This window comes from Pelophylax lessonae (genome assembly GCF_965119305.1).
Source record: "Pelophylax lessonae genome assembly, chromosome: 1".
Taxonomy (NCBI): Eukaryota; Metazoa; Chordata; class Amphibia; order Anura; family Ranidae; genus Pelophylax; species Pelophylax lessonae.
Window position 1 is genome coordinate 432,466,927 of NC_138768.1, and position 27,372 is coordinate 432,494,298.

The window sequence follows — 27,372 nt, forward strand, 5'->3', positions numbered from 1 at the left end:
ATAGATCCTGGTAAAAAGAATTGACAGAATAGAATCTGTAAGAGAACACAACTGCCCCTCTTGATCCTTCAGAGCCACTACGGATGTAGAGTTAGATTGCGAGCGGACTACTTAGGGCAGCAATCTACCAGATACCTCCCCTTCTGCCCAGGTCAGTCGATTCTGGAAGAATTGTTTATTTTGGGCACTGTCTGCCAGCAGTGAATCTGGTCTGAGAGACCACCCAAGCTGCTTTATTGGTTTAACTAAGATCCAGAATATATCTGGCTTCAGCCGCCGAAGCATCCGCCTTGGCCTGTATCAACTCTCTATGAGAGGAGGATTTGATGATAATGACTTGTTTGATATGACATATTTGACATATTTAAATACATATCTCAGTAATGACAGATCTTTTGGTGTTAGGAATATCCAACAATATTTTTGGCCAGTGTTGACGGACTTATGTTCGTGTCAGACCTGCTTCTTTCCTCATTAAAGTCTATAGAACTGCAGAAGCAGCTTAAATCTGGTCACGTACAGGTCAGAAGGAGCATCTGTTCCCCAATCTTCTTTGTGACTAATGAAGCCAGAAGCAACAATGATTTACTCACTTCTGGCTTCAGAGCTATCCTTCCCTTGCTGTTACAGACAGAGAAGCAGCTAATCAAGTGTAGCAAGGTTTCCAGGCCTATGGCCTGATGTGGGTCTACCATTAGTACCAGTAATCCCCCCAGCCCATGTGAGCTGTGGCCCTGGGTGTGACAACTGAAGCAGCGACAACTCTTGCATCTTTGTGGTTTTTTTATTGGAATAAAGGGGATAGGAGAAGGGAATGAGTGGGATACTCCTTGAGGCTTAAACTAATTACAATTGGGACTTTTACTCCTGAAATGCCCGTTGGTGCTTCTGTGATGCCAGCCGGCACCAGCCAACGCTCACTGACACTGAGAACACTCTGTAGAACAGAAGAAGTGCTGAATCCTCGACTTATAGTCCAGAAGATCCAAGACTGAGAACTGTAGAACTCCTGACACGGTTGTATTATGAAAGTCACTGCATACTTTCCCCCGCCTGGCACAGCTTGAGGTAGTATATTGTAGAACTCTGTATAGCTGTCACTTTACCGGCACGCTCTGTGCAATTCAGGCTTCCCTTTAACCTTGAACTCTTCAGGGTCCACTGACTATGTACCCCCTTTGTAGCTTCAGGGTCCTCAACCTAGGTACCCCCTTTACAGCTAGCTGACACTGGATCCCAGAACCTCTTCTGGAGTGGTCCCCTCTAACTTCAGGCAGACCCCCAGGGGCAATCCTCAGTACTCATGACCTGTGTAGACTTTCCTGGGACTGGACCCCTCTCTCTCCGCAGGCTCTTGGCACACCGGATCCCCTCAGCTCAACTCAGCACTCTCTGGACACTCAGGTGACACACTGAGGCATCCACCTTCCTCAGACAGAAGGAAAGACAGCCGCACTCTCGTTCCTGGGACTCTGCTCCCACCAAAGAAACCGTGCCAAGCACTTCCCCCCAAACTTATACCCTCTCCCAGAATCCTTTGCAGCATAATCTGCCTTCTGGGGTAGTTACCAGCTGGGATGTGTCCCCTGATTGGGCTTCCCACACTGCCCTATGAGAATCCTCTCACAGGAGCCAATGGGAATACTTCATGCAGGGACATCTTGAAGCCCTGACACCCTAACTAAATAAATCACAGCCCTGCTGTTAGGCAGACAAGGCCCACTATACATTTACCTATCACCTACCTGTAGGGTGCTACACCAGCATGATCTGCATTGGAGGGCAGGGGAGACATTTGGGGTTTATTAGACTCCTGATGTCTCCATGAAAAGTACCTGTCACCTGCCCAAAGCTATAGGGGGCTTGTTAGTCCTCTTGTGTTAATATTATTATTATTATTATTATTATTAATAAAAATAATAATAATAATAATAATAATAATATAATACAGGATTTAAGGGGAAACAGTACGGTTACAATACAATTTAATACAGGAGGAATCAGAGGGTCCTACATGTTAGAGCTTACAATCTAAAAGGGAGGTTCAAGTGATACAAAAGGTAATAACTGTGAGGGATGAGTTGATGGAGGAAATAAAAGTACAGTTGTTAGGTGGAGGCAGGAAAGGCTTCTCTGAAGAGATACGTTTTCAGGGATTGCCTAAACGTAGATAGAGTAGGAGATAGTCAGATAGATTAGGGTAGGGAATTCAATAGCATTGGAGAGGCTCAGGAGAAGTCCTGAAAGGGAGCATGGGAGGAGATGAAGAGGAAACTAGAGAGCAGGAGGTCTTGGGAGGAAAGAACAGAACGATTTGGTTGGTATTTTGAGACTAGGTTAGTGATGTAGTTGGAGGCAAAGTTGTGGATGAATTTGTAAGTTATTGTTAGTATTTTGAATTTAATTAGTTGGTTGAGTGGCAGCCAATGGAGGGATTGGCCGAGAGGGGTAGCAAACCCTGAGCGGTTTGAAGGTGGAAGAGTCGGACTGAATAGGGGATAGTCTATTTAACAGTAAGCCAATGAGGTGAGAGTTGCAGTAGTCAGGACGAGAGAAACCAGGGAGTGAATTAGGAGCTTTGTGGTGTGATTGGTTAGGAAGGGTCATATTTTAGGGATGTTGCGAAGGTTGAGGCGACAAGCTTTGGAAAGTGATGGAATGTGGGGCTGAAAGGAGAGTTCAGAGTCCAGGATAACACCTGGCACCCTGGCATGCGGGGATGGGTTGATGGTTGTGTGTATTGATCTTGACAGAGAAGTCAGGGAAAGGGGCATGTGGGGGGGGGGATTATATGGGCTTGGTTTTGGACACGTTAGGTTTGAGGAAATGGTGTGACATCCAGACTGATATGTCTGTTAGTAAATTAGTGATATGTGAGGAGAATGATTGAGTGAGCTCAGGTGTAGAGAGATAGATTTGGGTGTTGTCAGCATAGAAATAATACCAAGCCATGGAAGGCTGACCCAGGGAGGAGGTGTAGACCAAAGGAGTAAAGTTTTTTGAGGAGGAAGGGATGGTCAACTGTATCAAATGCAGCTAAAAGGTTCAGAAGTAGGAGTAGAGAATAGTGTCCATTGGTTTTTGTTGTTAGTAAGTCATTTGTAAGTTTTAGGAGAGCAGTTTCTGTGGAGTGTTGAGAGCAAAATCCAGACTGAAGGGGATCAAGAAGGTTATTATTATATTATGAGGTTGGTTGTACCAGGCACTCAAGGAGTTTGTAGGAAAAGGGGAGCAAGGAGATAGGGCGTAGGTTGTTAAGATTAGGGGGGTCCGAGGAAGGCTTTTTAAGTATGAGGGTGACTAGTGCATGTTTTAAAGAATTGAGTAAGAGGGCAGAAGAGAGAGATTGAAGATGTGAGTTAGAGTCTAGGATAGAGTCATAGGGTGACCGCCTTATTTGAGAGGGAACTGAGTCCATGGGACAAGTGGTAAAATAGCAGGGTTGAATAAGGGGAGTGTTGATTGTACCTGTGGACATGGGGTATTAGGTGGGGGGATATTTGTAGCATGTAGATTTTATCACAAATTGAATCAATCTTATTTTTGAAGTGATTGGCGATATCCTGGGCAGTGAGTGAGTTAGGGGGTGGAGACAGTGCTAGTAATAAAACAAAATTAAATAAAATTTTTAAAAAGTGTACATACATTTTAATAAAATAAAATAATAAAAAAATGTAAAAGCACCCACATTCCCCTGTGCAAACAAGCAAATGAAAATGCAAACACATAGTTATACGCTATTTTATTCTACAGGGCAACTCTGCTTTCAGAAAACATATAATGCATAATATACAGTAATGTGGGTTCTAAGTAATCTTCTAGCAAATAATGGGGATTGTAACATTTGTGTGAAAAATTAAAAAAATACTTCAGACAGCAAGTGATTAAAATGATAGGTGCCTGGCCATGATGCTGTTGCATTGGCTTTAATATATAGATAAAGATTTCAGACTGATTTTGACTTTCATTTGCTTGTTCTGGGTATGTGAATTAGAAATACTGAATCTAATGAATGAATCAAATGAATGAAACACAGCCAGGAGACATTTTTAGAAGGCAGTGAAAGCCCTTATATTTATGTCATGACAGGTATACTTTAATAATAAGTTTAGCCCACGCTGAAATCAGCAGTTGGGATTTCCAATTAAAATGCCTTCCTTAAGTACAAGGGTTTGTCAGGCACTGCAATTAGAACCAGTTAGTTCAGGATGTTTAGGTCTTTTGAATCAAGTTTGCAGGTCACTTCATCTGTTGTGGAACTAAAAGACAAATTAGGCCATGTTTTTCTTAACAACATGCCACGGCCTCTTTCCATTTCCCTTGAACAATCACTTTCCCATAAAATAAAAAATAAAAACTATTCTGAAAATCACCAGATTACACTGAACTGATCTTAAGTTTCAACTACTTCACACACCAGCACTCGCATGCAAACTTCATTTGTACCTCCTTTTTTCCTGGTATTGTTTAGGAATCGTCTGGTGAACAAGCTATTATAAATATGAACTTTTATTACTAAAATGAGGACACACTCTAGTCTACAAGAAAAGCAGGTTTGAAAGATTCCTATATATGTGTAAAATACTTATGTATTAATTCAAGGTGTATGTCCAGCCAAAACTTGTCTTAATTGTTTGGATAGAAATGGGGAGGGTTAGAACCCCTAATAGGTTTTTAATCCTATCCAGGGCTCCATTAAAAAGATTTACCCTCATTTTCTGTTCTGTTGAAAATTTTTTGCTAGAGAGGAAGTGACAAAAACTCTCTAACAGCAAAACCGACAGAAATATAAAAATGCTGATCTAGGAGTGGAGATAACATAGATGAGCAGAATTGGTGGACCTGGACCTTGCGTATCCATAAAGGTATTATGAATGTTGCCTTGCTTGACGTACATTCAAGGTGGAACTTGGTCCCAGAGCAGTTATCAAAAATGTACCCTGGATCCTCTCTCCTATGCTTTTGGAAATGTGATCAGGTGGAAACAGTCCTGCATGTGTGGTGGACATGCCCCAAAGTTGGACATTTCTGGATACGAGATCATTCCCTGATCTATTCAGTAACCATGGTAAATATCACGAAAACTGCCAGGACAGCTCTTCTTAAAGAGCCAGTTGAAAATATCCATAATCACACTCAAATAGTAATTTACTTTATATTCCTGGTGGCCAAGATAGCTATTGCCACTACACGGATGAGCCCTGTGATCAATCTTTCCTTGCTGACACTTGGATTATGCATAATAAAAAAATGGTAGGCTCTGAGATAGGTAATCACAGATCGATAAAGTCTTGAGTCCCTTGCTCTCTTATCTACAATTACCAGCTAAATAATGGCAGATTGGCGGTGGATGCGGGCTCCCAGGCAGGTAATCTCCCTCTTACCCCCCCTCTCACTTTCCCTTTTTTTTTTTTTTTTTCTTTCTTTCTTCTTTTACCTCCGTATTTGCATCTTTGCACTTAGTGGTACTTAGACAGATACTTTCTTGCGTTAAGCCTAGTACAAACAGGCCGAATGTCAGGCGACATCGTCCGGTTCAATAGAAACCGGCTGACATTCGGCCTGTGTGTACTGTAGCTGGTCCAACAGATCAATGAGGCATGACTGAAAACGGTCTGCCGATCGGCTCCCGATCAGCATTCCCAGCCAATGGCTAAGAGCGCTGACCGGAGTGTTCTGGCAGGGGGCTGTCATCCTGTCAGATCACAATAGCACAGCAGGGGAGATCGCTGTACTAACTTCACATAGTTAGTACAGCAGCTCCTCCTGAGCTGATTTTTTTCCCTTCAGCCCTGCAGTGCCAGGCTTTACTTGCTTTGTATGGCGTGTTAGGGTGCTTATATACAGTATGCATAGTGATATTAGATAGGCTACATACCCATAAATGTCCCTGTTGACCTGACTTTTTGTTATTTGGTCTTCTCTTTTTCTATATAGATAAATTCTTGGATAATATGTATGAGCTTGATTACGTAACTATATAACCGCTTGACTCCAAAATAAGCCCTTCCCTGTTCAATTGTCCCTGGGGGGGATTTAACAGTGAATGACAGAGAACCTTAGACTTGAATTTCAGGTCCCTTATGTTTGATTTTTAGCTGTATATTGTCAATTACTATATTTCTAAGCCCTTTTCGGGATGTTTTAAACATATTTCTTATTGGCTCTTTGTACGCTTGTGCAGTCTGTTACCGAAAAGTATTGTTATTGTATTTTTTCCTTTTGTGGAAAACAATAAAAAACATTGAAATAGAAATAAAAATGCTTTTCTAGCAGAGGTAAAGGCTGGAATTCCGGCAATAGAAGGACAAGGTAAGATGAGAGTGCATACTCTGGGGTCTGTTTATAAAACATTTTAGCCAAAAATTCTTCCAGGCTTCACAAAGTTTCTTATAATTTCTCTAATACTTTAACTATTTGTGATTGTCTACTCCATTTAGTGGGCAAAATGTGGTATATTTTTCTAAAATACTTAATTCAGAAGTATTTTGGCCTCTAGATGGAGCTGACAATCATAGGGAGTCATAGTATCAGGGAAAATACAGAAGAAATTCACACAGCCTGGGCAATTCCTTGTGATATTAATCCAACAAATGTTTTATAAATAGACCCCTAGTGCCTGGTACACGCTGGGTTGTGCAAAAAAAAACAAAAAACTGAGGAGCTCAGGAAAAGGTTGCTGTACTAAAGATACAATTTTAGTACAGCGATCTTTCCGCAGATGTTTTTCTGGCATGCCCATTCTACAGAAGCTGGACTTTCAGACCCTGTGCACCAGGCATAAGTGTCCTGTGTTGGCACAGTTCCCTATGGGAAATTGTAAAAAAGGGCATCCAGGGTGACACTTTCCATAACGACATATGCCACACATAAAAATAGCAATGCTCATCCAGTCTCTGTATAGTGATACAAACTGCATGTAAAATTAGAGATAAGATCCCCAACACAATACCTTCACATACACATTTGTGTAATTCCCCTTAATAGGTGTGTGGTCTCCTGGAGAAGTAGAAAATGGCATTAAGTATTCATTATTATGCACAAAGTCTAGGCATCAATTTTATACTTTAATATATTTAGTTGGGCAGGCACAGCAGTCATGGGTGGACTTGTAAAGCCTTGTAGGATACAGTTGGGATAAGGATTGCAGGTCTAATTTATTCAAGTTAAGAACAATTATATTCCTAAAATAAAAGACAATAAGCTTAAAAGGTCTTGGCTGCATTTGTAGTCACAAAACATTTTATGAGTCCCAACCAACAAATAAAAATGGCTGTATATGTATGTAGCACTGCCCCCTAGAGGACTCCTGGATGTTACACTTTAGGGATTCCCCTGGGTTACCCGTGCCAGCTGTTTGCAGAAAACGTAACACTTTAAGTTCTTGGCTCAGTCAAAGATCATTCCAGGGGTTGTTGTGTTTGTGGTTTTATTTAAATTGGGATGGAAGAAGGGATGAGTGGGATACTCCAACTGTTAACTATTCACAATGCTGAGGACTTCTAACTTGAGAATGCAGCAAAGCTGCTACTTCATCCTGCCACTTGAATGAAAATGAAGTAAGTGTTCCTATAGTATTTCTCTTCAGGGTACTCCCCTAGTACCCCCTTTCTCTCTGGGCTAGCTGACACCCGTGCACTGACTCCACACTCCGGAAGTGGTCCCCTTCCTGAGCAGACCCCTGGGCAAGTTCCTCTGTACTCACGAAAATGTTTTTCCAGATTCTCCAATGCCCCAACTCCTGTAGTCAGCTCTCTTAAACCTCTGGGTTCAGCCTCACACCCCCGGTACACTAGGCCCACTGCCTGTGACCACCACCAACAGCTGCAGAAGAGGAGGCAGCTGCCACCCTCCTTCTGGGACTCGGCTTCCTGCCCAAAGACCTCTACCTCATGTACCTGTGGCTTTTTATACCCTGTCCCATAATGCAGCACTGTCTGTGCCAACCCCTGGGACAGTACCGAAAGCATGTGTGTCATTGGTCAGGTTTCCTCCAGCATCCAACGAGCCTCCCCTTTGGATCAGCTGGGGACACTCCCTGAGACCAGATAAATCACACACTGGGCACATTGAATAGACCTAATTACAAATCCTCCTCCCTGATAAGCAGAGTGCATGAAGATTTTGCCTGCTGCTCTTCTGGTAAGCAGAGAGGGCCAAAACTACACTCTCTACCTAGCACCTGACTAGGAGGGTGCTACATGTAAATAGTAATTTCATAGATAACCTGGGTAACCTCTATCCAATATTTGTGGATTTTCGGGTAACATCAAAAAAAGTGTACAAAATCAGAAATCCTGGCTGAAACATTTTAGCTAACTTATTAGGGGGTATAATGCGCACCATGTACAACCTTGAAATTTATCAATCTGTCTATGAATGAATAATATGGGCCAGCAGACCAAACTCTGCTCAGTCATTGGGCGGCACAGTGGTGTAGTGGTTAGCACTTTCACCTAGCAGCAAGAGGGTCACTGGTTCGAATCCAAACCACGACACTAACTGCCTGGAGTTTGCATGTTCTCCCTGTGCCTGCGTGGGTTTTCTCCGGGTAGGTTAATTGGATTCTGTATAAAAGTTAGGGACCTTAGATTGTAAGCTCCTTGATGGCAGGGACTAATGTGAATGTACAATGTATTAATATGTAAAGCGCTGCGTAAATTGACAGCGCTATATAAGTACCTGAAATAAATAAATAAATAAAATAATCATTGGTAAAAGTGGAAATAAACGTTATGCATTGATACATTTTTGGATGTAACATGCTATCCAAGTCACTCAATTAATTCTTATTTAACAAATAATGAGAGTGAAAAAGTGAAACCAAAAAGATAAAAGCAAGAGTATTAAAATATTTGTATTATGTTTAAAAGAGGCATTTATAAATTCAATTACTCCCCTTTAAAAGCATGGTTTTGTGTTCTTTTGTTGATACAGATAAAAATGAGTGTCAGTTGGGAGCGCAAAAGATCTGCGGTGAACACACAGAATGCCACAATACACATGGCAGCTACTACTGTATCTGTCTGAAAGGTTATCGACCATCCAATAACCATGACAATTTTATACCAAATGATGGCACTTTTTGTACAGGTGAGTAGAGGAAAAGTGAAATGTTAGAAACTGTTAACTGTTTTTAAATGTTTGATCTTGTTTTTGTACTATATAGTTTGTTGATTAACTCAGGGGCATATTAGAATTGTGAAGAACCATTGGGCTTCCTAAGAAGAGAAAAACTTCAGAGTGGCAGGCAAGGCCACAGTTTGCTAAGAGTGGAAGTGGCTTGAAGGGCTGTGGTCAAATAAAACTTAAGCCTGCTCCAAAATATGCACACAGAGGGGGCGTATCTTCCAAGGCGTTTGCCTTGAGAGGCATTTTTCAGGGGGTGGCGCTGCCCCCAGGCAAAAGGGCAGTGGCGGCTCTTTAACAACTTCCCGTCTTCCCGAGGTTGTACTGGGATGATGCCTGCGGGTGCACCTTACTCTGGTGATACCAGACCAGATCCTTGGCGGACAGCCCTCCTCAGTCAGCTCTCTATCTCTTAAGCTTCAGGGTCTCAGCATCCAGGCCCTCAAGTTGCCCACTTAAGGCCTTGCAGACATGTGGCAGCAATGCCCTGGAGGTCAGCAAGCCCCTCCAGACTGGACTAAATGTTCTCTAAGGAAAGACCCAGTTTGTTCACAGAACATCTACAGTCTCCCAGCATGCCACCAGGGCCTGCCTTCCTGTGATTGGTCAGGGCTGTATCAATTATCATGCTGCCATTTGCATAGCTCCACACCCATATACAGAAACTTCTGAAGACAGAGGGAGCTATCAGGCTAGCAGCAGCTGAGCACACTGAGCAGATCTAACTAGAAGAATGCAGCTGCACTGATTACATTGAGCAACTAAATTTATCTAAGCAAAACAATTACAGCCACACAGGCAACAGTGAAGCTCCTAAATTAACCTATCATAAATAGAGCTCCACAAAGTACAGTAAGCCTACACTAAATCTATCTATCTATCTAATCCAAGCACCTACCTAGGAGGGTGTTACAAACTGCAAACTTTCCCAGTACAGGTTTCTCCTAAAGGTACGTTAAAATAAAGAGACAAAATAGTTATTTTTATCAATGTTCTATTGGTGGCTTTATAAGTTAGAAGTAAAGTTATTGTCTTCTGATATATGCAGATAAACCCTCTAATTTCTCTTGAGAGAAAAGACAAATTAATACTGATAAAATACATTCTCTAATCAATATTCAAAATGTAAGGTTTGGTCAGTCACTTAGAGTAACAGAGTTACACTGGCTGGCTTAATTTCCCTGTTGTTAACCACTTTACCACCGGAGGATTTTGCTGTCTTCCGTCCAGGCCACTTTTTGCGATTCGGCGCTGTGCAACTTCAACTGACAATTGCGTGGTCGTGCGACGCCGTACCCAAACGAAATTTACATCCTTTTTTTCCCACAAACAGAGCTTTCTTTTGGTGGTATTTGATCACCTGTGCGATTTTTACTTTTTGCGCTATAAACAAAAAAAGAGCGTTTATTTTGAAAAAATAACAATATTTTTAACATTTTTTTATATGAAATTCCCCCCAAAAAAGATGTAAAAACCAATTTTTTTAAAAATTTTTGGCCAATTTGTTTTATGCTACATATGTTTGGTAAAAAAAATTGCAATAAGCGTATTTTGATTGGTTTGCGCAAAAGTTATTGCGTTTACTAACAAAGGGAAAGATTTCTGTCATTTTTGTTGTTTTTTTTTTAACGCATAATGGCGGCGATCTGCGATTTTTTTTGCGGGACTGCGACATTGCGGCGGACAGATCGGACCCTTGACTGACATTTTTGACACTTTTGGGGGTACCAGTGACATTACTGCAGTAATCAGTGCTATATATATGCACTGTTACTGTAAAAATGACACTGGCAGGGAAGGGGTTAATTTGTTTGGAGAGGGAGGGGTTAATGTATGCCTGGTGCTTACTGACGTGTAGGGGGGGAGGTGACTGTGTGAGTCATGGACAGATCGGATGTCCAGCTATGCTGAACAGTCCGATCTGTCACTCCCTGTCACTATGGAGATCCGCCCGCTGTGTTTACACACAGCGGGCGGATCTCCAGACTCGATCCCCGACGATCGGGTAAGAGCAGCGGCGATCGCCACTGCTCCTCCCCTGGCCCGACTCCCGCTGTGAATGAAAACAGCGGGAGCGAGGTTCCGGCGGCGCGCAAGCGCCGCCCAGAAGGGAGAGTGTCCAACGACGTTAATACTACGTCGCTGGACGATAACGAACCACTCTGCCGCAGTAGTATTACTGTGAGTGGTTCTAAAGTGGTTAAACATGTTGGTGACAACTTTTATGTTGCTTGTTTGCTTTTGAGAGTTGCTTTAAACTTTCGTAAATTCGAATATGATTTTAAGAAATAATACACAGTCAAATTAAATATTATGATGCATTGCATGAGATGAGTTTTTTTTTTAAGTCATAAGTATATTTCCAAGCTTAGGTTGATGAAAATTTGTCGCCATTAGCTACATTCAACAAACCAAAGACAGAGCTTCTTTAGACTCACACCTGCTCTTTCTATAGACTGTTCTGCAGCTATTAAATTAACTATTTTATACTATGTACTGCAGTCAAAGCTGAATTAGAGATTCACTGACTAAATCATCAGATAGTTCCAGAAAACATTTTCTTCATCATAGCTAAAACATATTTTCAAAAGGCTTACTGAAACTAAATATATTTTTTATACAGTGTAGCATTAGGGCTAATTTGCCCCTTTTTAATAAAATCAATTTGAGTATTGATTTTCACTTTGAAGAAAAACTGAATAAAGAGATATGTTGGGTGACTTATTGCCTAAAGTTTATTTGTCTGCTAACCTGATCTGTGGCCGCTATTCATAAAAAAAAAAAAGTTTTTCTATTGTATTGTAAATTGGTTTGCTTCTGGGCTGGGCTTAGTTCTGACCTGGCTGACTGGTTTGAGTTCTGACCTGGCTGGCTGGGCTAAGTTCTAGCACGGATAGTTTACTGGTGTGAGTTCTGACCTGGCTGGCTAGCTGGCTGGTTTAAGTTCTAGCCTGACTGACTGGTTTGAATTCATGTCTGGCTGTTTGGACTGAGTTCTGGCCTTACTGGCTGCCTTGGCTAAGTTCTGACAGAGCTGGCTGGACTGAGTTCTGGTCTGACTGACTGGTTAGTATTCTAGTCTGGTTGATGGGTTTGAGTTCTGACCTGACTGACTCTTTTGGGTTTCCGCCTGGTTGACTGGTTTAACTTCTGGCCTGTCTGGATAGCTGGCTGGTCTCAGTTCTGACCTGGTTGGCTGGTCAAAATTCAGGCCTGGCTGGTTGGCCTGAGTTCAATAATGCTTGCTGTTCGGGTCAGCAGTAAGTTATGCAGAGTGAAGAGGCCAGTAGTATATAATGCAAAGTGCAAGGGTCAGGAGTAAGTAATACAGAGTGTAGGAGTCAGGGGTAAATATCTCAAAGTGCAAAGGTCAGTAGTATGTAATGCAGTATGTAGAAGCCAGGAGTAGGTAATGAGGGGAGCAGCGGTCAGTAATATGTAACACAGAGTGTTGTTTTCAGTAATAAGTAACAGAAAGCGTTGAGCTTAGTAGCATGTGAGGCACGGTGCAAGGGTCTAGAGAAAGTAGTGCAGAGTTCAGGAGCAAGTAGTATGTAACGCAGAATGTAGTGGTCAGATGAAGTAATGCAGAGTACAGAGGTCAGTAGTATGGAACACACTTGTCCCTTAACTTGATTTGTGAAGTACAGATGACAGCCAACATGTAGCCCACCACCTCCTCCAACCCTGATCCCTAGCAGCATCCTCATTTTGCTATCGCTATCCAACCCTTGTTGTACCACATTACGACTGGCAGTCATATGGCAGAGATGAACATCTGGCATCTAATCATTGGAGATTTTTCCAAGCTAAGCCATGCAGAACAAGGCTACAGCATATGCCAGAAGCTGTAATCAAAGCACAGAGCGTGGGGTAGAGGCATGGTGGAGTCATGACCTATCTGTCACATGACTGAATTTGACAGGTAGTTCAAGATTGACCAATAGCTGACCCCAGCTTGAAAGTGTGTCTAAACCCAGTAAATAGGAATGGTTTCCCCTTTTTTCACTTTACTTTTTACCTAGGGACTGAAAAAAATGTTTTCAAAACTACAGGAAGTGCCATATCAGAAGTTGTCACCAGAATAGGAAGGAATTCTCACTGGAAAGTTATGTTGCATTGACATCTATAAGAGTTTGGATGTCCCTTTGCTTTCTACTAGAATTAAAGGTCACAGAACACATTAAAAAAAGTATGAATGTCTCCAGTGGAAATAAAATGAAAACAGCCATAACTCGCTTTAAAAAAAAAAAATTATTTATATATATATATATATATATATATATATATATATATATATATATATATATATATATTTAGCACCCTAAAGGTAGGTGCTAGGTAAATAAATAGCGGGCTTTGTCTGTCTAACAGCAGGGCCATGATTTCTTTTAGAAGGGTGTCATGGTTTGCAGGTGTGTCTGCTGAAGGGGGAGTCTACCCACTGGCTCTGTGAGAGGCTTCTCATAGGGCAGTGGAGGAAGCCCAGTCAGGGATACATTCAGGCTTGTAACTACCCCAGAAGATTCAGCCGCAAAGGATTCTGGGAGTGGGTATATGTTTGAGGGAGAGCATGACTCATTGTCTTTGGCGGGAAGCAGAGTCCCAGGAGGGAGAGGATGGCTGTCTCTCCTCCTGTCAGAGGAGGTGGATTTCTCGGGTGCTGCCGGAGAATCCAGAGAGTGCTGAGTTGAGCTGAGGGGGATCCGGTATGCCGAGAACCAGCGGAGAGCGAGAGGGGTCCAGTCCCAGGAAAGCCTACACAGGTTGTGAGTACTGAGGATTGCCCCTGGGGGTCTGCCTAGAGTCAGTGGGGACCACTCCGGAGAAGTTTCTAGGATCCAAGTGTCAGCTAGCGGTAAAGGGGGTACCTAGTCAGAGGACCCTGAAGTGACAGAGGGGGTACCTAGTCAGGGGACCCTGAAGAGTTAAAGGGGGCACCTGCAGTTTGGGCCCTGAAGAGACAGTGTGCAGTGTCGTAGTTGAGAGTTGCAGCCATACAGGATTTCACAACAGTCTACCTCAAGCCAGTGCAAGGCAAGGGAGGACGTTAATGACTTTATGGTACAGAAGTGTCCATAGCTCGTTGCTCTACAGTTCTGGATCTTCTAGACTCAAGGTCGAGGATCTAGCACTTCATTCAAGTTACAGTGTGTTCTGGGCGTCAGTGAGCGTTGGCTGGCGTCTGCTGGCTTCGAGACAGCGTTAACAGACATTTTCCTAAAGGAAGTCCGAAGTTGTACTTAGTTGAGCCTAAAGGAGTATCCCACTCATTCCCTTCTCCCATCCCCTTAAAACTACAATAAAACAACTAAAAAAAAGATGCTGGAGTTGTCAATGTGTCAATTCTCACACCCAGGGCTGCAGCTCACATGGGCTGGAGAGGTAACCGTTAACAATGGCAGACCAATCTCAGGCCACAGGCCTGGAAACCTTGCTACATATATATATATATATATATATATATATATATATATATATTTATGTATGTATGTATGTATGTATGTGTATGTGTATATATATATATATATATATATATATATATATATATATAATGTATGTATATATATATTATAGTTTACCATTTCCTTTCATCAGCACTACAAAATGGGGGAAACCCACATTGCTTTTTTATGAATGGGTGAGAAAACAATGCTTGAAGCAGGTGTAGTGTGACATTGGGGTGTCCAACAAGAGTTTATATCTATATCCGCACCTCATTTCAAATAAGCCCCTAAGTATCTAGCACACATAACTGAAAAAACAACAGCTTCTGTTACATGCTTAAATAAAACCTGAGGCAGCCTGCTCTACTCCCATATCAGTATATTGTACGTATATTGCTTTCCATAAACAAAAGCCCAATAGATCCATAATTCCACAATGTTTGAAATCAAACAGTGCCGTTTCATTGCTTATACATTAAAGGAGTTGTAAAGGCAGAAGGTTTTTTTTTTTTTTTTTTTTTTTTTTATCTTAATGCATTTTATGGATTTGGGAAGGCTGCAAAAGAAACAGCTGCCACGGATTCACCGTGCTCCAATTCGATAGTTTTGGAGGTGTAATTTTTTCTGGCGGCTTAAATAGCTGATATGTAGTCTCCTGGAACATAGGCCTTAAAGGTGTCCCAAAAAATGATAGGTGAGGTGGAATGCTCATTATGTTCCCAGTATTGAGTGGTCTTGTCTGACATGAGTTCCTGGACCTTTTCATCATATATTAATTTAGGGGCTAACTGCCAGCAACCAGGATTCCTCCAACCCCCAGCATCCAGAACTATTTCAAGGGGAGAGTGGTCTAAAAGACCCGCGGATAGGTAAGAGGCAGCGCCTTGTGCCCCATTGTTTGTGTCTGTGTGAAGAATTGTACCCCATCAGTGAAAAAAAAAGCATGCCCCATCTGTGGTGTCAGTAGGAGAAATTGTATCCCATTGTTGGTTTCAGTGGGAGGAATTGTGCCCCATTGTTGAGGTCAGAAGGAGGCATTGTAACCCTTCAGTGGTGTCAGTTGGAGAAATTGTGTCCTATCTTAAATGTCAGTGAGAGGAATAGTGCCCCAAGAACTTGTTAATGGAAAGCAAAGGACCAGAACTTAAAGACCACTGGTCTAATAGCTTATCTCAATAACTGTAAAGCAGGGATGTTTGAGTTATTGAAGTTGAATACAGAGCTCCCACTGTTCGCTAATTTACAAATTTCTACTTGTAGATCAACAGCAGAAAATAGAAGCATGCAAAAATGTGAATTTACATTACAAATGACTTTAAAGTAAAAGAAAATGCAATGAAAGTATAAGCTCATTGAAAAGGCATGTTATCCCTAAGCAATGAGTGATACATTATATGCAATAAAACACGTATTGATATTGTAAATGCAATGTTTGTTTTTTGTTTTGCAGATATTAATGAATGTGAAGTACCTGATATATGTGGAGAGAATGCAAAATGTAAAAATATTCCTGGCGGTTATGAATGCTACTGTAATGATGGATACAGACTGCAAAATGGCAGTGAACCTTTTCAGGCAGATGGAAACCCTTTCTTGTGCAAAGGTGTGAGAACAAACCCACTAAGGAGTAACTCATGGATCAATAGGGAAATCATTAAATGTTTATTTTTTGAGAAATATTTTGCTATATATAGTAATTTTCCCATTCTTTAACCTCCCTGGCGGTATGATTATGTCAGGAATTACATACCAAAAGCGGTACAATTCTTTTCATGGAAATTTGGCGTTATGTATTATAGGCCTACAATTCTTAGTAATTACTGACTTAAACCTGACCAAAACAAGAGTCTAGTAGACATCCCAGATGTGATAAATTTGAAACACAAACGCATGAATTATAATCGAATCAATAATATAATTTTATTATATAATATATAATATATATAATAAAATTATATTATTGATTAGATTATAATTCATGTGTTATATATTATATATATATATATGTGTGTATATATATATATATATATATATATATATGTGTGTGTGTGTGTGTATATATATATATATACATATATACACATATATATATATATATATATATATATATATATATATATATATATGCATATGAATTATGATCGAATCAATAATATAATTTTATATATATATATATGCATATATGTATATATATATATATATATGTGTGTGTGTGCATATATATATATATACATATATACACACATATATATATATATATATATATATATATATATATATATATATATATATATATATGCATATATATATATATATATATATATATATATATACATATATATATATATATATGTATATATATATATATGCATATATATATATATATATATATATATATGCATATATATATATATATATATGCATATATATATATATATATATATATATATATATGTATATATATATGCATATATATATATATGCATATAATATATATAATATAAAATGTGTAATGTGTTTGTGTTTTGTGCAACTTTTCTTTTTTTTTTTGAATTTCCCTCCCTAGTTCCGCTCCCATGCAGCATTGCTGCTGCAGGGAACGGAACTAGCAAGTGATCACACCGACGGAGACCGACGGAGAGCGGCGGGGATCTCGGCTGCTGGTGACTCGGGGTTACCGATCCTGGTATGAAAAATCAACCCCGAGTCACGCTCGGGATTACAGCCAGGGAGGTTAAGAAACCAAGGATGTTTCATTGTGTAAAAATATGCTGCTCTTTACTGCTTTGAAATGATTAATACAATGCAAAAATTCTAAATTTCTATATTATTACATTATGCAAGTAAAATTAAAATTACAGCTATTGTTTACTACTCCGTGCTTTTTTCAGTGGTAAACACTGAAGTTAGAAAGCACCCTCTAGGGACACATTTAACCCTTTGATTGCTTCTGGTGTTAACCTCTTCCCTGCCAGTGTCAATAGTACAGTAACAGTGCATATTTTTAGCACTGATTACTGTATTAATGTCACTGGTCCCCCCAAAATTGTCAAAAATGTCAGTTAGGTGTCCGATCTGTCCACCACAATGCCGCAGTCCTGCTAAAAATTGTTGATCAACGCCATAACTAGTAAAAAATAAATAAATAAAAATTACTTAAATCTTTCCCCTAGTTTGTAGACGCGATAACATTTGCGCAAACCAATCAATATACACTTATTGGGATTTTTTTTACAAAAAATACGTGGTAGATTACAAATTGGCCTAAAATTATGAAAAAGTTAGATTTTTAATTTTTTTTATTGGGACTGTTTTATAACAGACATAATTATTTTTTTTTTTGTTTATAGCGCAAAAAATAAAAAACGCAGGGGTGATCAAATACCACCAAAAGTAAGCTCTATTTGAGTGGAGAAAAAGGACATACATTTTATTTATGTATAGAGTCACACGACCGCACAATTGTCAGTTAAAGTAACACAGTGCCGTATCGCAAAAAATGGCCTGGTCATTAGGGGGTAAATCTTTCCGGTCCAGAAGTGGTTAACTTGACAGCCAGCAACTGTCTAACAAGGAACGTCTCAACTTTTAGTCTGTAAATATACAATTGAAAGGGTTCGATAAGTGCAAAAATACCTTTTTTATCACATCAGAAATTCAGGGCTTTCCTGTGTGCTGCACACTCTGCAGTCTTATCTCAAACAAGTGTAGCACCCTCTTACGTTGGTGCTAGTGAGACAGTATAGTTTTGAGCTCTGTCTGCTTACCAGAGGGGCTGCAGGTAAATCTATATTGTTCTCTGCCTACCAGAGAGCAGGATCAGTTAGTGAGGTCTGCTCAATGTGCTCAGTATGCAATTCAATGTGTCTACAGAAGTGTTTCATGCTGGTCCAATAGGGAGGCATGTTGGACAGTGGGAGGAAACCTGACAAATGGATGCATAGGCTTTGATACAGTCCCGGTGATTGGCAGGTCACCTCAGTGCATTCTGGGATACTGTATAAAAGGTAGGAGAACATGAACTGTGAGGTCTTTGGTTGGAGAGCAGAGTCCCAGGGGGAGGGGGTGGCTGCCTCCTCCTCTGTAGCAGTGGCATGCAGTCGCTGAAGGTCATCCTGAGGGCCAGAGAAACAGATGAGAGGAGCTGAACCCCGGAGGTCCAGGAGAGCTGACTGAGGGGGAGGCATTGGAGACCAGGGGACCACAGTATCGTGAGTACAGGGACTCGTGTCAAAGGGCCTGACCTGATGGGGGCCACCCCACGTTTAGGATAGTCATTGGACGAGTGTCCACAGTGAAGAGAAAGAGGATACTAGGGAGAGTATCCTGAAGATAATTCTTAGTCACCTTAGGAAAAGCGACTTAATCCCCATATTCACCCATAGTGGCAGGGTGATTCAACAGCCTGGCTGTACCTGAAGATAGGAGTCCTCAACCCTTGTGCATAGTTAGTTTGGAGTATCTCACTATTCCCTTCTCCTATCCCTAATTTATAATAAACACAAAACAACCAAATACCCCTGGGCTGATTATTGGAGCAAGCCAAGGAAGGAGAAAGTAAAGACTTAAAACTGTAATTTTTGTATACTGGTGACTCAGGAGGACCAGGAAGTGTGAAATCTGGCAGTCCTTAGGGAGACAGTGCTACACAAGTTTGTTAGAACAACAGAACCCTTTACCCACTATGCTTTTGGAGGTGATGAGTAGAGCAGGTGTTCTTTAGTGTCTTCTGTTTCTCTATAGATACAGTAGAATATCACCTTAGGAGAGGAAATGTGTTACTGGCAGGATTACAAAGTGAAAATAGGGAGGGGAAAGTCTGAAAAAAGTAATGTATCATATATGCTTCAAATATTGCTTCTTGGATTCAGATACACTTTAAAATCCCTAAACTGGAACTGCAGGTTGCTTTACAGGTTTCAAGAAAACAACACGCAGTTTTGCACATGTTTTGTAAAACTTTGCTGTACACATTGGTTTTCAGTTCAGAAATGTCTTTGTATATGCACTTGCTAGTTTACATTTTTCTTTCTGCAGCTGTTGACTGTGGACCACCACCAGCTGTCTCCAACTCTGAAGTGGTCTTAATAGAAAACAACACATTTGGCAGTTATGTGACCTACACATGTATGCTCGGTTTCCATGTAAAGAACGGGCAGAAAAAATCTATGTGCACAGCTAATGGAACTTGGGAAGATGTCGGTTTAGTCTGTCAAGGTGAGCTTAAACCCTTGAGCCTAAGTCTTTTTCTGACATATGTTGCTTACAAGTTAAAATTAGTATTTTTTGCTAAAAAATTGCTTTGAACCCCCCAAACATTATATATTTATATATATATATATATATATACATATATATATATATTTTTTAGAAGAGACCCTGGAGAATAAAATGGCGACTGTTGCAATATCTTATGTCACACGGTATTTGTGCAGCGGTCTTTCAAATGCAGTTTTTTGAAAAGAAATACACTTTCATGAATTAAAAAAACAAAAACAAAACAGTAATGTTAGCCCAATTTTTTTGTGTAATGTGAAAGATGATGTTACACCAAGTAAATAGATATCTAACATGTCATGCTTTAAAATTGCGCACGTGGAATGGCGGCAAACTTCGGGAACTTAAAAATCTCCATAGGGGACACTGTAAAAAATGTTAACGGTTACCTATTTAGAGTTACAGAGAAGGTCTAGTGCTAGAATTATTGCTCTCGCTCTAACGATCGCGGCGATACTTCACATGTGTGGTTTGAACATGTTTACATAGGGCGTGACTTGCGTATGCCTTTTGCGCATAAGCACAGAGGGACTGGGCGCTTTAAATTTTTTTTTTTTTCTTAATTATTCTTTTTTTTTTTTCATTTTTACACTGTCCATTTAAAAAAAAAAAAATTATCAATTTCATTGCTGTCACAAGGAATGTAAACATTCCAGCAGTGACAGGTACTCTTTATATAGGGGTCTGGGGTCTAAAAAGCATTCAAAACACCTAGTTTTGAATGCTGTCATTTTTTATTTTTTTTTTATCTGGCGCCTTTAAGGCCCCAGTACCCGGAAGTGATGTCATGACATTGTTTCCGGGTTTTTATATTGGAGACCCGATCAGAGCGGAATTCGACTTTGTTTGGGTCTTCGGCCACCCATGTGCAGGCTGGTCGCTCGGGTCTTCCAGGGTTAATCTGACCTCAAAGCTGATGGAGAGAGGCAGAGGAGGGTCAAATGAGGATGCTGTGCAGGCTACTGACATCCTCCTTATCAACGGATGATGCCAATGGTCATTAGGAAGCCAGCAGCTAGAAGGTTGTAATGGTGTACAATGAAAACCTGTGGCTTTGTGTAACTAAAAAGAAGGCTTCATTCATACGCTGGCTTGCATACATTTTTCAGGCAATTTATATGCATTTTGCCAAGGCACCTCTGAAGAAACCTCACGGCAACCTGAAAAAGGTTGAACATTGAGAAATGCTAACTGTGCCTAAGCGGTACCCTAAAAATTGACCTTTTGTCTAGAATAAAATATAGTTTGTTTTTCCTGGTATTTGAGAATGCTGAGCCATTCTTGTGTTTACAGGCTTATAGATGTATATGTGCAGTGTGTAGTGTGTGAGAGACATTGCTGCCTCTGACTACCAGTCGCAGGAGATGTCATTACTTTGCTGCTCATTGCTGTTCTTGCTGGAGGCTCTGATTTAAGGAAGCAAATCTCTGCCACTGTAAAAATGGATGCCTTCACACTTAGACACAGTGCAAAACAAGGAATGATATATCAGTAATGGTGGAAAGATCAGCTACAAGGAGACCACAGACAATACTGGCGACTAGACCTTTCTGCCTTTCTCATTGGACACAGCTTATTTAACTTTAATTTTCATAAATTTTTATTGTTAATGAAGGGTGCAAAAACATACTCTTTATAAATGATATTATATCTCTAAATCTGTCTGACATACAGTGATTTTAAAATCCATGCTGTACATTTTTGTAGACAACAAGGCAAAATTCAGTAGTCAGAATGCAAGGGCATGGGTAATAACTGTGGCAGATAAACACAAAATACTGCTGTTAATAAATGTATATGGCCAATGAGGTAGCACGCTAAAGTTAAAATGGTGAAAAGGATGTGCTAGCCAAGCTGGTGGATAGCAGCACCTAGAACTCCCTGAACCCTGGGAGGAAAAATATAATGATGAAAAAAGACTAGTGCGCTATCTAAACAAAAAAAATTACGTAATAAAAATGATGACAATAGTGAAACAGATTAAAAAGATACATACAAAATATCCATGAAAAATATAACCAAAAATCTACATAAATGTGTGATGAAAAATAACGTGAAAAAAATTGTGCAGAAGAAAACTCAAAGGTGCACCAATGTGAATAAAACAGTATTTTTTCACAAGGGACAGTTTTTTATTTACATAATTTCTCACCACTGTTTTATTCACATTGTGTTTTCTTCAGCACAATTTTTTTCATGTTATTTTTTTGGTTATATTTTTCATGGATGTTTTGTATGTATCTTTTTAATCTGTTTTACTATTGTCATCACTTTTTATTATGTCATTTTTTGTTTAGAGCACTAGTCTTTTTTCAACATTAAAGTTATTAAATTCATTCGGCATTGAACCATTTATAGAAAGTTTCAAGCTACAACATTTAAAGGAATACACTGATTAACTTGGGAAGACAGGGTTGGTGGTGGGATAGGGTGATGTAGAAAGCTTGTCAGAGCACCCTGCTGGACATAAGGGTAAAGTAATAACATGGGATGGCAAGCATTTATTGTATACCCTTAATAAATAATTTACACCAGACAGCATTGTTGGATAATAATTTGGCCATGGAATTTATTTATTGGTTTTTCCAAATTTTATTAACTCATTAAACCATCAATCAACCATTATTAACTTTAAACATCACCATAACTTCACACCACATAACACAACAACCCAGCTTTGCCGCTCGGGTTATCACTAACCATAGAATAATCCTCCAAATAAACGTCCCCCTTTAAAAGGTGACCCAACCACATAAATTTTTAAGGCCGTGACTTTAGCATTTTTTTATTTTTTATTTTTTAGGGGGGGGGGCGGGCGGGAAGCTCGGCTCCGGCTGCTCTCCTGAGGCGACTGACCGCGCGCTCACGCTCACACCCCTATTTATAGCCTGCCTCGGTTCCAGAAACTTCTGTCACCTGACCTTCCGCAGGCAGCTATTTCAACCAATCCGCTTCCTTTTACCACCGCACTTCCTGCCTATCTCCCCAGCGGGGGGGGGGGGGAACTAGAAACTGCCTATTCCGCAGCCCTCCCATGAGGAAAAAGGAAGAAAATGGGTTTCTTGAAGCCCCTTTCCCTTTTTCCATTGATGGGATGGCAAGCATCTATTGTATACCCTTAATAAATAATTTACACCAGACAGCATTGTTGGATAATAATTTGGCCACGGCCTTTATTTATTGGTTTTTCCAAATTTTATTAACTCATTAAACCATCAATCAACCATTATTAACTTTAAACATTACCATAACTTCACACCACATAACACAACAACCCAGCTTTGCCGCTCGGGTTATCACTAACCATAGAATAATCCTCCACTAAGTCAGGAGGTGCTAACCTCCTGACTACCCCACCAGCCCGCGGCCAATTCTATTGCTGTCTGGAAGCCTAGATTCATTATATCCAAACCTATATCCAAAAGATGTACCCCATTCTTCCAATATAAGCCCAGGATTCCACTCTCCAAATCTACGTGCCTATAGGACAAGCCATAACCCAAACTCATGAACTTTTCTAATTTATGATTCACTCTTCTTCTAATTTTTTCAAAAACCTTCCCCACTTTATCCTGTAACCAAATAAGACGAGGGATGATCTCCGAAAAAATGACGACTGTACCTGGTGAAAATGACTTCTATTTCTTGATGATAAAACATATCTTAAACAATAACCTCACGGTTTGCAATCTCCCGATGTCATTGCCACCCAGGTGGATTAACAAAATATCCGGCAATGGCCAACCATAACTCAGCCTACCCAATTCAGTCATCAGATTATCCCAGATCATCCCACCCTTACCAAACCAATATAGTTCAAATAAACATGGATCCAGATCCAGATTAGTGCCGTAAATTCTGCTTTCGGCTCTTTTGTGTGCCCAGCGGACATAAGAGTGCCCGACGATCCAAACTATCAACTTCTTGCCTGGAAGCGAAAGGTACATGGTTAGACTTCACATATCTCAAATAAACATTTGACTTCCATCTACCCACTTTCTTTATTGCCTCTTCTCCCATCCCCGATCTTGCCGCTGTTGTGGCCGCCCCAATTCTGAACGAGTGACATGATATGCCCAAATTGCGCATGCCCAAAACAGATAGGATTTTTGCCAAAATTCTCTGAAACTGAAACCCAGTAAGAGGAGACCGGTTCTCATGAATAAAAAGACGAGTCTCTCCCCTCGGCCTCAATTCCAAATAAGAACTTAAAGTTTCCATAGGACATATTGACAGCAATGAACTCCTTCCTAGTACAATCCACGTCCCTTTTCCGGACTGATCTGTCTTGGATTTGCGCAAAAATATTTTTAACTGGTCCTTTTCAATTATGACGTCCTCCAATAAAAGCCCACCCTTATCTGTTTTAGCTCTCGGGACTAATTCTGAAATTCTTAAAGCTGCAAAAAAACAAACCGAAAATGCAGCTTAAAACAGCCTTATTTCATAGTTCGAAAAACAAACCTTTTCTGTTGACTTACAAATATCAACTAAATTATTAACAGAGATTGGACCTCTAAAATCTACTCTAGACTGTTTTTTCTTATAACCTTTAAGGACTTGCTGTACTGAAAAGAAAGATAGCATAGACTCCAAACCTTTCAGTTTCAGAAAATAAGAGATCCCGTACAATATTTTGCTAATATGTGACCAGGACAATTTCTTCTGCAGTAAAATTTCAAGGAAATCCAATACCAACCTTTCTGAAATCGCCACCCGACCATTATTGGTCTCATTTAAGAAAGACAACCATAATGACCAGGAGCTACAAGAGCTCTTCCACGTCGAATTTGCCAGGGAGTTACGAATGTTTTCTTGTACTAAACTATATCCCATAGATGCATAGGACAGTCCATACCCACTTTGTTTGCTCCCGGTACCAGCTTGAAGAACTTGTTCATCTGTAATCGGGAGAGAGCGTCAGCAATAACATTTAGTTTACCAGGAACATATTGAGCCTTTATCCAAATGTTATGAAGCAAGCATCTGGAGACTAAATGACGAATCAAGGAAATAACCGGTGGTGATCTAGATGTTAAACAATTTATCGCAAATAGTACTCCTTTATTATCCGTACTCAGCAGGATGCGCCTATTTTGGAATTTCAGGCCCCAGATTTCTACACCCACTATGACAGGAAAAAGTTCCAGCAAAACAATGTTTTTTAACAGACCTTTTTCCTTCCATTTTTCAGGCTATTTCCCTGCACACCACTCATGCCTCCATATGGCTGAGAATCCAATTGATCCAGCCCCATCCATGAATAAACAGAATTTCGAATCAGTAATGAATTTTTCCTGAATTATCGCTCTACCATTAAATGACTGCAAAAAATTTGACCATAGCAGCATATCTTCCCTAATGTCTTGTGTCAATCTTATATGGGAATATGGACTCTTCAAGCCTGCCATCTTCAAATACATACGTCTGGAATAAATTCTCCCCACTGGAAGCACTCTAGTAGCGAATGCTAAATTACCTAATAATTTTTGCATTTCTTTCAACAGCACCTTCTTTTTTCTTATCAAAATGATAATTAAATTGAAAATCCTGTCCAATTTATCTTTAGGTAATTTGAATTCCATTTTATTGGAGTCGATAAGGATTCCCAAAAATTCCAGCTCTTGAGAAGGATACATCGTTTTTTCTTCTGCTAAAGGAATGTTAAACCGAGAACACATTTTTTGGAACGATTGTAACAAACTCAAGCATCTGCCGGAATTCTTAGGACCCAAAAAAAGAAAATCGTCTAAATAATGCAGGGTAAATTTGGAATCCGCCTCCGTCTGTAAGACCCATTCTAGAAAGGTGGCAAAAGCTTCAAAATAAGCGCACGATAAGGAACAACCCATTGGGAGAAACATGTCGAAATAAAAGTTCTTGTTGAACATGAAACCTAGCGAGTTGAAACAACTCGAATGGATTGGCAGCAATCGAAACGCTGACAAAATATCCGCCTTGCTCATCAACGCTCCCGTACCCAGCTCCCTTAACAACATTATCGCCTTTTCAAATGAAGCATATTCCACTGAACAATCTCCCGGATCTATTTGATCATTAAGGGAACTTCCGAGTGGGAATGACAAGTGATGTATGAGTCTAAATTTATTTGGTTCTTTCTTTGGTATGATACCTAAAGGAGAAATCCTAAAATTAGTGAATGGTGGCCTTAAAAATGGGTCCGTAATTCTTCCTGCCTTAATTTCTTTATTCATTTTCTCTTCAACTATATGTGGCAACTCATTAACTGATTTTAGATTTCTCACCAATACACAACCTTCTCCCTCAAAGACAGGTAGCCTGAAACCCTCTGCAAACCCCTTAAAGAGCATGCTGGCCATCCGCTGGTCTGGGTACTTGCGTAGCCAGATTTGCATTTCTTGTAGGTTCACTAGAAGATTGCCCCTTAAGAAATGGCTCCTTTCATCCAGTTTAAGAACTAGCTGCCATTTTTTGTTAAATATTTTGACACACTATGAGCTCCAGAACAGAGGCACATTCATGCCTAAAACGGCAATTATGTAACCACTTACAGCTGGACTCATTGAATGCAAAACATATGCCTTTCCTGTAACTTGTGGCCTGAGCAGCCATAGTCACTGGTCTAGTAATCTGTGGTCTTTGTGGGATTAGAAGGTTAAGCCATAGACCCACATCCTTACATCCCCACTGAAGTTCCTTATGGACAGATAATTTTTGTCTAAAGGATTCATCGTATGAAAACCATCCAAAGCCTCCAAAGTTCTTATATGCCTCCAATATGATTTCCACATGATGAAAAAGCTCTGATGCTTTGTACGGATGTTTCTCACATAATACACCAGCATATATGCAGAAGGCCTGCAGCCAATTATTAAAAGATTTGGCCACTGGTCTTCTCCTGTCCTCATCATTCTTCTCTGACTTCAGAAATTCTTTACTAGACGGCAGTAAGGACAGTATGTCCATAAATTCCTCATTCCAAATTTTTTCCTTGATACTCATACCAAGATGGAAAACCAAAGGAGATGGAGAACAAGGCATACTCTCTTTTAGACTAATTTCTGGTACACCCTTATCCTGAAAGCCCGTTGCCCTCTCAGTCACTACTTTCCCCTCTTCAGGGTCCAACCTGGTTGAACCTTATTATGTAGCATATGTAGGGAATTAGCAATCTGATTCAAAGACTGGTTTAGATTACCTAAGATAGCTAGGTTAAACTCACCCGGCCCAGCAGTCTGTTCATCTAAAGGAAGTTGCTCCTCTGCTGGCCAATATAGTGGGCTCTTTTCCCTGTCATCCCTCAGGCAGCTGTCATTGGGGCCTAAACCGGGCCTTCCTTCAACAGCCCCTGCCATTATGCCTTCTGTTTGCCACCCCACTGTGCTGGCTTCTTCTGTTCTCGGGGCCCTATTTCTTCTTTTCTTCTGACTTGCTGGGCGCTCCTCCACCGGCGGGCTAAACCTCCTCTGTGGTGTCCTTCTCCTCTTCTGCAGCTCTTCTCTTGCTGCACCGTTGCTTTGCTCCACCCTCATGGACT

At 40.4% G+C, this 27,372-nt stretch overlaps 1 protein-coding gene across 3 annotated transcripts in view; it reads left to right on the forward strand.

Annotated features, from left to right (window-relative positions):
- SUSD1 (sushi domain containing 1) overlaps positions 1–27,372 on the forward strand; it is a 265,066-nt gene that overhangs the window by 69,829 nt on the left and 167,865 nt on the right. For all 3 annotated transcript variants that reach the window (XM_082259187.1, XM_082259188.1, XM_082259189.1), the window contains exons 3-5: positions 8,938–9,093; positions 16,027–16,179; positions 19,614–19,793. In XM_082259187.1, coding sequence (XP_082115313.1) covers positions 8,938–9,093; positions 16,027–16,179; positions 19,614–19,793 — 489 coding nt within the window. The remainder of the gene's footprint in view (positions 1–8,937; positions 9,094–16,026; positions 16,180–19,613; positions 19,794–27,372) is intronic.